This window comes from Saccostrea echinata, unplaced genomic scaffold (assembly GCF_033153115.1).
Source record: "Saccostrea echinata isolate AGI-Se365-2 ecotype Australia unplaced genomic scaffold, CSIRO_AGI_Sech_v1 ptg000053l, whole genome shotgun sequence".
NCBI lineage: Eukaryota > Metazoa > Mollusca > Bivalvia > Ostreida > Ostreidae > Saccostrea > Saccostrea echinata.
This window is the reverse complement of record NW_026889802.1, coordinates 1,553,859-1,565,031: the sequence shown is the minus strand read 5'-3', so window position 1 is coordinate 1,565,031 and position 11,173 is coordinate 1,553,859. Positions and strand designations below refer to the sequence as shown.

The window sequence follows — 11,173 nt, the reverse complement described above, 5'->3', positions numbered from 1 at the left end:
ACTATTCTTTGCAGACTAATAAGTGGCCATTTGGAAGTTAGTATAAGAATATATCTTTCAAATCCGTCGTTTTCAGTTGGCCCAAAGCCATAGCACATCCTTCGTGATTATAAGAAGGATTTTCCAAAATTAATTGGCTTATATATGTTGAGGCAATAACTAGTCGCAAATCCCCCAATATCGACAATCTCCATTTTTAAAGTCAAATATGAAGGCATCTCGCAGTAATCGAGCTCAAAAGTCCATACAATAAATACAAACCAGGCGCAACTAGAGCATACACGGACCAGAGGTGGGATCAGGTGCCATGGAAGAGTAAGCATCTCCTGCCGACTGGTCACACCCACCTTGTGCTCCTTGTCAATTTGGGGAAAACGGAAAATTCCGTAGACAATTCAATGTGTAAATAATGGCCTAACAGTTGGTATGAAAATCATCAGTCAGCATTCGACTTGATGATAGATTGTATTTGCTGACAATGTCATTGTATCGACCATAGAACTTGCGAAATGATGACTTTAAACGAGACTATTGATATTCTTGTTTCATCAATTTGTTTGTCAATAGCTTGCCTCGTTTTAGAAATTGTTCATACGTAGAGCATGTTCTTGCACATCGAATCAATTGGGAGACAGAAACCCCGTAAATTATGCAGGCGATAAGGGTATATTGCTACTTAAATAAGGGAAGTTGACGATAGAAAAGTTGAAAGTCATCACGTTTATCATAAAGTTTTGTTGTTAGGTTACCATTAACGTCTTCTTCCAGTAATATATCCACCAAATATGAAAAAGATGTCAAAATCTGTGGTATCTTTTACTTCCAAGTTTACATTCATATATCGAGTCGACATAAGAATAGAAGTAGCTATTGTTAATTGATAAGATGTAGTCGACATTGAAATGTCAAGTTGAAGTGTTTTCTTCTTTTCATGTAGAAGTTTTTGAATGAATTCTGCTTCATATGAATACAAAAAGGACTGTAAACGGGGCGCAATTGGTACCAATGGAAATTCCGACAAATTGTTGGAAAACTATAGATATTGTCAATAAGGAACTCGAGCATCTTTGGAGTACTTGTGTGTACAATCAGAATGTGTTTTTTTAAACAAAATAATTTTGTAAATGACCAAACAATGTACATGTAAGTAAATTTACAAGTTCCATTTTTAGCTCACCTCGACGAAGTCGAGATGAGCTTATGCTATACTCCGGCGTTGGCGTTACCGTCGGTGTCCCGGTTAAAGTTTTAGGAGAAAGTCTATTCCAAAGTAACTGTAAGCCCTACTTGACCAAACTTGCATGGATGATGCATCTATAGAGATGGACACTACCATACTTGCTTCGGATGCTGGATCTGAAATAGGGTGATGAACAGTATTCAAGCTCGAAGTCCATTCAAACAATACAAATCAGGAGCAGAGCAAACACGGTCCTCCAAAAGACAGAGGCGGGATCAGGTGCCATGGAAAAGTGAGCATCCCCTGCCGATCGGTCACACCCGCCGTGTGCTCCTTGTAATAATCGGTAAATAACGGGAAATTTCGTAGACAATTCAGTGAGTAAATAATGGCCTTACAATTAGTATGAAAAACGTCAACCAGCATATGACTTAATGACAGATTGTATTTGCTGACAAGGTCATTGTATCGACCATAGAACTTACGAAATGGTAACTTTAAACGAGACTGTTGATATTCTTGTTTCTTCAACTTGTTTGTCATAAATATTATCTCGTTTTAGAAATTGTTCATACGTAGAGCATGCTCTTGCGTATCGAATGGACTAAGAGATATACACCCCATTTGCAGGTAATAAGGGTATATTGCTGCATAAGTAAGGGAAGTTGACGATTGAAAGGTTGAAGTCATCACGTTTATCATAAAACTTTGTAGATAGATTACCATCAACGTCTTTGTCTAATAAAATATCTACGTATGAAACAGATGTGCCAGACTCTGTGGTATCTTTTATTTCAAGCTAACTGGGATATATCGTGTCGACATATGAATGGAAATAACTATTGTTAATAAATAATACGTCGTCGATATGTCTAAATGTCGAGTTCAAGGCTACAGCAAGATTTCTTCTTTTTTTTCATGTATAAGATTTTGAATAAATTCTGCTTTATATGAATACTAGAATACTTAGATTTTCCAGATGAATGACCAGGTTATAGTTTTTGGAGCAGGTCCATTCCCAGGTAACTATAAGCCCTACCTGGATTAAACTTGCATGAATGATGCATCTAGGGATGGACACTACCACACTTGCTTCGGATGCTGGATCTGACCTAGATTAATTAGCCAGATGAGTGACCGGGTTAAATTTTTTGGAGCAGGTCCATTCCCAAGTAACTATAATCCCTACCTGGACCAAACTTGCATGTATGATGCATCTAGGGATGTACTCCGACAAGTAAGAGCCTCGGTTAACGTCCCTACGCTTCTTATATACCTCGGACTCTTACATCCGAAGGCCATTTTCTAACAAGCTCGTTCCGCCTGAGATTTTGGGCGGAACATATTATGCGTGAAATAAACTGTAAACACGTAATTTTCAGGTACCTACGTGTTTGAATGGGGTATAAAAATCACAAGAAATCCTAAAATCCATTTTATACAGTATGCATCATTGTTCATTCAAAATCGTCATTATTTCAATTTGTCACTGAGGCCTGTTCAACAGAGCGAACTTTCGCGAGCGCTCGCGAACATTTCTGTTGGAAAAATAAGGAATTTAGGCGAGCGCTCGCGAACGTTCGCCCTGTTGAACAGGCCTCTGGTCACTCATCTGGAAAATCTAGGACAGATCCAGCATCCGAAGCAAGTGTGGTAGTGTCCATCCCAAGATGTATCATCCATGCAAATTTGGTCCAGGTAGGGCTTATAGTTACGTGGGAAGTGGGAACGGACCTGCTCCAAAAACTTTAACCCGGTTACTCATCTAAAAAATCTATAGGTTAGATCCAGCATCTGAAGCAAGTGTGGTAGGGTCCATCCCTAGTACTCCAGCATGCTAGAGGTTCACGGCGAGATACTTTTGACTTGGCGCAGCGTAACCTCTAGCATCCATTGTAAAAATTCTCACCGCTGAAACCCCAAGTGGAAATAAATTGTTTAATTAAAAATTCAAGCTTTAATCATTAATGAATAACACGAAACAATAAAATATTCATTATCTGTGATAAAACTTGCACATAAAACAATGTTAATCTGTCGTATTAGCGATAAATCCATTATTTTTAAAAGCAGAAATTAAAACAAGTCGTCTGTGTGAAATTCGGGAATGGAATGCAGAAAATCTGACGAAACGAAACTAGTTTTCCGCTATGAAATAACTGAAATTTTCGTTTTCTATCGAGCGATCCGCAAAATTAAAATGAAATCAAGTCGAAAGTAATTCTGAGGCCTGTTCAACAGAGCGAACGTTCGCGAGCGCTCGCCTAAATTCCTTATTTTTCCAACAGAAATGTTCGCGAGCGCTCGCGAAAGTTCGCTCTGTTGAACAGGCCTCAGGTTAAATGTTTTGGAGCAGGTACCTAACTATAAACCCTACCTGAACCATACTTGCATGGATGATACATCTAGCGATGGAAATTACCACATTTGCTTCATATGCTGGATCTGACCTAGAATTTCCACATGAGTGACCAGGTTAATGTTTTGGAGCAGGTCCATTCCCAAGTAACTATAAGCTCTACCTGGACCAAACTTGCAGGGATGATGCATCTAGGGATGGACACTACCACACTTGCTTCGGATGCTGGATCTAACCTAGATTTTCCAGATGAGTGACTGGGTTAAAGTTTTTGGAGCAGGTCTGTTTCCAGGTAACTATAGCCCTACCTGGACCAAACTTGCATTGATGATACATCTAGGGAAGTACACTACCACACTTCTTTTGGATGCTGGATCTGACCTAAATTTTCCACATGAGTGAATTTTAGCCATATTTAACTAAATTAACATGGATGATGTATCTAGGGATGGACACTTCCAGACTTGCTTTGGATTGGAGTAGCTAGATAATATTATGAGTGTTATGATTAAACTGGCATAGAGTTTTATCCGGTGTAGACGGATGTATTCTGCATAAATTATTGTAAAAACTCTCGGTAGCGATAAGAGTAAATGTTTGCTTCTTCCACGGCAGAAGAGAAAGTTACCAAAGAAACGTACATCAGTTGCACAGGCCAGTGCAGTACAAACAAACGCATATAAACGTAAACTGCAGTAAAATGTAAACAAAGGTAATGTACGTAAGATAACTAACACGAACACGTGTCGCCAATTCCGCGCAGTACCCGTGACAAGAAAGCAGTCATGTGTAACGAATGCAAAGATTATATCCCTGTGCTGATATCGGAGATAAGAAAACTAATATGGCTTATGCCTATTTACGACTCGTGTTCAGCTTTAAGAAATTTGCACATTGTATATGGTTGCTGTATCGATGAATATGCTTGAGCTTAAGGAATATACATATATGCATTATATATGGTTGTAAATCACATTAAACCAGAATTTACTCTGTTAAAATTGAAAAGAAAAAAATGCATCAACAATCAATTAAATCGTAGAAATTAATTTTAAAACTTTTAATAAAGTAAAACTGAATAAGTGAGTGCATGCAGGCATACACTTTCATTCTAAAACCTCATCATAACATCCAGGACATGTATAACATGTGAATGTTACAAGTAATAAATTATCCCATTTCTTCTCCATACAGAAACGGCCTTGTAAATTTACAATGATTTGAAAAGGTCTCATAAATAACAGCGAATAAATAACTTTACATATTAATACTATAAAATATCACAGTCAACAACGAAGAAGGAATTGCAGTTCTTAATGGGAGTTCCTTTTATGTCGGTAGTTGTTCCGGGATGGGTGTCGGTGAGGCTCTACTGGCCATGATTTTAGCCAGTTCGTTCATATTTCTTTTCACTTTGTATCTAAATACCCATGGAAGCTCCCGTCGAGGTAAAATTCGTTTTGGGGGCGGTAGTAAGCTCAAATCATCGTAGTCAACACTGTCTGATAAAATATTTGGGTATATAATGCTCACTTCTGGTGCTGTTTGCGCAGTTTTGATAGACTCCGGGGTCTTCCGAAAGGACATGGGAGTTTTGGTCCGGTCCACGCGCTCTGATTTACTTCGCACTTCCGTGTACGTTGTGGGAATCAATTGCATCCTACTGGTAGCCATCATTGGCGCCTGAAAATCACAAGCAGAATCAATCTGATGTTGAAATATTTACATAGATATATTCGTTATCTCCACATATTTCATAATTATAAAAATCAACTTATATTGCTGATTCAGAATTATATATTAAATTGACACATGCATATAATTCACAAAATCAGAGCGAAGTGTATAACGTTTTTAAGAAGATAGTCAATGGCTACATGCACCATTCTTTGAATCGCTGCAATTGCAAATGAGATGAATTTAAATATGGAAATAAAGAACAGTATTCAAGCTCAAAGGTCCATTCAAACAATAAAAATCAGGAGCAGAGCAAACACAGACCTCTAAAACATCAGAGCTGGGCTTAGGTGCCATGGAGGAGTGAGCATCACAGGCACTTGTTTCGTATACGGGGCACCCCTACTTATTTTTACCACAAGGTACCTAACTCAATTTCAGGCACCCCCGCTTCAAGCTCGTATTTTGTTTATTTATCAATCATTAACCTACTTTAAAATGAGATCGTTCGCTTCGAAAGAATTTTTTCTTGTCAAATTAATCGTTTCGGGCGTCTCTGGTCGAGCCTCTTTATTGTAAATCACTCATTTCTTCCTCGAAAATTATCTCGATACAAAATAAGACTACGAATGGATACATTGACTTCCGGTTGGGTTATAAATGAAGGATTAAACCAGAGACCTCGGAAAGGAATACTCGTAAGTCTCTGGATTTATCCTACATTTATAACCCAACCGGAAGTCAATGTATCCGATTCGAAGTCTTATTTTGTATCGAGATAATTTTCGAAGAAGAAATGAGTGGTTTACAATAAAGAGGCTCCACCAGAGACGCCCGAAACGATTAATCTGACAAGAAAAAAGTCTTTCGAAGCGAACGATCTCATTTTAAAGTAGGTTAATGATTGATATATAAACAAAATACGAGCTTGAAGCGGGGGGTGCCTGAAATTGAGTTAGGTATCTTGTGGTAAAAATAAGTAGGGGTGCCCCGTATACGAAACAAGTGCCTGTGGTGAGCATCCCCTGTTGACCGATCACACCCGCCGTTTGCTCCTTGTCATGATCGGGATAAACGGAAAAATCCGTAGAAAATTCAGTGTGTAAATAATGGTCTAACATTTAATATGAAAAACATCAATCAGTATATGACCTAATACATGTAGATTGTATTTTCTGACGAGGTCATTGTATCGATGAATCCGTCTTTACTTTAATAAGTTCTCGTATTCTGGTCTATTTGTTAAGTTCGTGATACTTTTTTTAAAATTCTTACTTACTGAATAAGTTGAGATGCTTCTTGAATGTTTTGGACGATTCAACAGAGAGAAAAACGTATTGTACTCATTGTGGAAACTCTTTTTAAAAACGGCTTCGCTTTTACTTTCGTTTCAATTGATACTGCTCTAGCGAGAAAAAGTGAAATTATTTAAAATTTGTGTGAAGTTTTCATATTGTCTGTATTCGTCCTTTAATTCAGAGAAAAATCAATGACTTTTAAAGGGTATACGAAGGAACGTGTACATTAAACAACAATTGTGGTTCTTCAATATATTCAGACTGTATTCAATACTTCTCATTACGCATTCATTTACTTAGAATATTCGTCCTCTATGCCTATGATATTATTGTCAAGGCAGCGCGAGTCGCAGTGCAGAATCTCTTTCATTATACTGAATGATGACTACAAACAATATCAAGAGCTCTGAGCCGAAGGGGGAGTAAGATTAGTTTTTAAAAGGAATGTTGTTTTAACCTCTCAAGAAAGTCCTTTTTGAAAATGAAAAAGGTTGAAGAAATCTTCACTTTTATATAATGCTTTGCCGAGCTTCGATTTTGAATCAAGGGAAACCTTTAAACATCAATATTTTCATTGAGATAATGAAACGACTTGGAAAATAAATATTCGATCCGGGCTGGACAGGAAATTTAAATTTGCAGTGTTGTCCGCTCCATGGTATTACTAAGTGTGGTATGCATTTTCTTTTTTTTCGGTTACGTATAGGGTGATCAAGCAAACCTGATGCATGCAACAAAGAGTTAAATTCTTTTAAAATCAACGGATCAATTTTAAAACAATCTAGACACATCGATCTGGCAGAACATATGACAGTCACACATTGACTTGTCATCGAAAAATATATGTTTGTATATGTATTAAAATTCTTGAGTTGGTCAGTTGATTTTGAGATAACACTTTGATGTATTGACTCTGATTTCAGTAAGGAGTGATACTGAACTTTTAAATCGTTTTGCGACTTCAAAACATTTATATTGGATTTGCTTTCTATAAATCATCTGGTTTCAATCTTTAAATGCATATACAAGCAATAATGAATCATCCAACAAATTTTCTTTACAACAGATTTAATTCAACAAAATCTATCTTAATACGTGGTAATTTCGTTTTTCTTGGGCGCACTTTTGCTGTTTACCTCTCCAGAAGTTTTAATGAATATCTAATTAATGTAACAATATGAGATTTACGTAACTATGTGGATTGCGATCTAAATGCTCTTGAACATTTCATTTGGATTCTTTCCAAGGTCTAGAACATTAATCACCTATTTAAAATATTTAATCGAAAAAAGGAATATTACAAAAGCTAGAAAAAAAAACATATATAAACGTGAATTTTTAATACAACAGGGGAGTAAAACATTTCAAATACAGTAAATTTGAAGCAAAATAACTGATTTCATTAACAACGAAGTCTTATTTGTTTGTGTAGTTAACAAAAGTGGAATAAAATCCCTATCTTTAATTAAATACCTCGCATCAAAAATCTTTAAATTTAATTATTGTGAGTATGCGATCAGCACCGTACCTCCAAAACCTCCGATGACGTCACTCTTGTGGAGACGGAGCGTCGGAGTTTGACTGGAGGGAAGAATCCACTGACTTTTCGTCGCTTAGATTCCGTTGACAGTCTTCCCACGTCAAACTCTACCACCTTGGGTTTTGACAGCGGCTTGGATTTGAACCTCTCTTCATATTCCGCTGGGGTGTTGGACGAGACGACCGTCGTCCGACTTTGTTTCTGTCCGGTGGGACTTGGTCCCAGCATATCCGAGAACGTAAAGTTTGAAGATTTAGGGGGAACACTACGGTAAATCATCTGCTGTTGCGTCCCGCCTTTTGTAATCATTCTACCATCCACACTTACATTGTTATCCCCTCCCGAGTCGGCGATCGGGGGCAATTTAAGGCCCCCTGTTAGAGACATCGGAAACTCGGGAACTTACAGCTTAAATCACAAACAAACAGCAATCCGCTTTAAGTATTACTGGTCGATAATAATGTATTAACGTTATTGTCTCTCTTTCTTGTTGAGCTGGATACGGATCTTTGGGGTATTAAAGCTAGTTTGGTATTAACTGTTCACAGTAAGCAATGAAGAGATCTCATGATACCACTGTAACTCCGCATAACCGTGACTTAAATAACATCCAAAATAAATGTATTTAGCTCCGATTTAAATAAAGGTTTGTGATTCAAACTGAAGATTGTGCTGAAAGATTTTTTAAATGGAAATAATTCCCAATTGAATAGCTGTCAAAGCGTTTAACACACGCAACTGATCGTAAGAGGGTCCTTTACGATATCCAAACAGTGTTATAGTCCTATCTTAGAGATTTCCTGTGATAAATAAAGATTCTCAAACTCTTTCATCCAAAAGGTCAAGGGGTCAGTGGTGCGATGACGTAAACAAAACAGTTTCCATGCACAGGGCATTTCTACATGAATTCAACTATTCAGTGTAAAACACCGCTCAATACGGTCTGCATGAGACGAACGTAAAACATTATCCGCGATTATGGTTTAATTTTAATCTAACCCAGGTACATAAATAATCTGGGCACATTCGTTTGTATTAAATCATTGTTGGCACATAGCAGACGTTTAAAGCAATTCAATAATAAAGCAATAGAAATGTATAAAAACTCGGTGGTCTCTCTTTATGTTCTATTAAAACAAAATCGTTGAAAGGAAAGAAATAAAATTGATTTGAAATGTACTTGATAATTTTACAGAACTTGATGAGAATTCACAGAACTTGATGAGAAATATTAATAAATATTAAACTGACAACTTAAGAAATTTCAATTATAACAAAATTTCTTTGATATTCATCTAACACTAACGTATACTTTATGTGAAATATGCGAAAAGCTCAAAGATTGAAATTATAATCTTCAAAACAAAACAAAAAAAAAAAAAAATAAATAAATAAAAATAATAATAATAACAGTAAAATTTTATTGACAAATTGAACATAAAATTTAGTAAAATGATTTATTGATAATAAAGAAATGTAGTGAACAATAGGTCTACAATCTAAATGTCTTAATTACTAAAGAATTTTACGATCATAGACAGTTCAAGGTCGTTAAAGATCAATATCTGGTTTGGTCCCCACAGACACCAATGATAGCCTAAAACGGCATCCTAATGGACGCAAATGAGTGTATTAAAACTGTATGGAAATACTATCCCACTCTAAATGTAGAAATTTGGTCAGCTGTTGCAGAGTCTGGGGATGCGAATGTCTTTGGCAGATCATGCCTATCCATTTCGACCGGTGCATACTGAATGAGGTTTAAATCTGGTTATTTAGGTGACCAAGGCAGAATAGGATGCTGTGGCTTTGCAAGAATGCTATTATCAAACGAGCCATACGTGGCTGTGTATTGTCAGATTGAAATACGGCTCCAGGATGATGAAAGGCATGTACAGATAGGACATCGTTATAGTACGATTTTTCGTCAAAGTCCTTTGAATAAATCAGTCTTACTTGTATCTAATTCCGTTTTCCACAATACACTACCACCACCAAATCTATTAATAACGAAGCTTATGCACACTGACTCTAACATTAGGTTTTGCAATAAACATTTTGGACTAGTAGCGAAATCAAACTGTTCAGCGGTGTTGCCGTTGATGGTTTGAGACCTTTGGTGTCGATACTTCCGGTGATGTGGCGTCAGTATAATGACATGAATAAGTCCTCTGGCGATAATTCCAGCATCCCGTAGTCAATTGCAAACAGTCTTGTTAGATATTCTGTGCAGCTCAGGGATAGCTGATGCTGTAGACGACGTCATTTTGAAACGTTGATGATAATAACGGAAACCATTGAAGCGATCCTGTGCTGCTGATGTCAAGCGTGGTCTGTCATATTTTTGGCGATCGTTTGTTACATACCATGCTGTTGGTATCTGTTTTATAGGTTAGATATGGTGTTTTGTGCAATATTTAAACCTCTTGCGATTTTAGACTGTGATATACCTGCTTCCAGTCGCCCAATGTCCCTTTTGCGATATGCAACATTCAGATGCAGCCTTTTCAAATAGAGTCAATTTTCAGAGAGAAAAAAACAGAATCAAAATATCGGTAATCCCAGCCTTTGATAGCCGTGTTGTACCTGAAGGATGTGGATCAGAAACCAACAAAAGAAAAGTGTAAGAATGACCAAATTTTAGCATTTTGCAAAATCAGGTATTTTTGTCTGTGAGTTTTGTAGAATGGCTGTCAAGTAAACAATATCGTTAAAAATTATGTATTTTACTCGAATGAATCATATCCATCTAAAAAAAAAACTTGCATGGCAAAATTATATTATCCAGGGTATTATTCCTATTATGCGTTTCTTTTCTTTCTTTTTTTTGAATAGTATATTGTCTATGAAAAAGCATACAAACACCACAGAGGGAAAAATGATCATTTCCTCATACTATAACATATACATATGAATGGGTGTTCACTCCATTTTTTTGAAAATTTATCCTCAAATGCATAAAACATGCATTTTTGGGTTAACAAAGACCCACTATACAAGTGCCTTAAAATCATACATGTATAACACAGCATTCGTACCTTTTCATGAAATACTTGAAGTCCATATATAGTCAAGGATCATATATCCAGGAATTTTTTCCAGGGGGGGGGGGGTTCCAT

The 11,173-nt window shown here is 36.8% G+C and overlaps 1 protein-coding gene across 1 annotated transcript; it reads right to left on the bottom strand.

Annotated features, from left to right (window-relative positions):
* Window positions 1–4,674: 4,674 nt before the first annotated feature.
* Window positions 4,675–8,991, bottom strand: LOC133204420 (uncharacterized). Its single transcript, XM_061340147.1, has 2 exons — window positions 8,043–8,991; window positions 4,675–5,222 (listed from the first exon to the last, which is right to left on the bottom strand). The coding sequence occupies exons 1-2, from the start codon at window positions 8,439–8,441 to the stop codon at window positions 4,869–4,871; spliced, it is 753 nt and encodes a 250-aa protein (XP_061196131.1). The 5' UTR covers window positions 8,442–8,991; the 3' UTR covers window positions 4,675–4,868.
* Window positions 8,992–11,173: the final 2,182 nt, after the last annotated feature.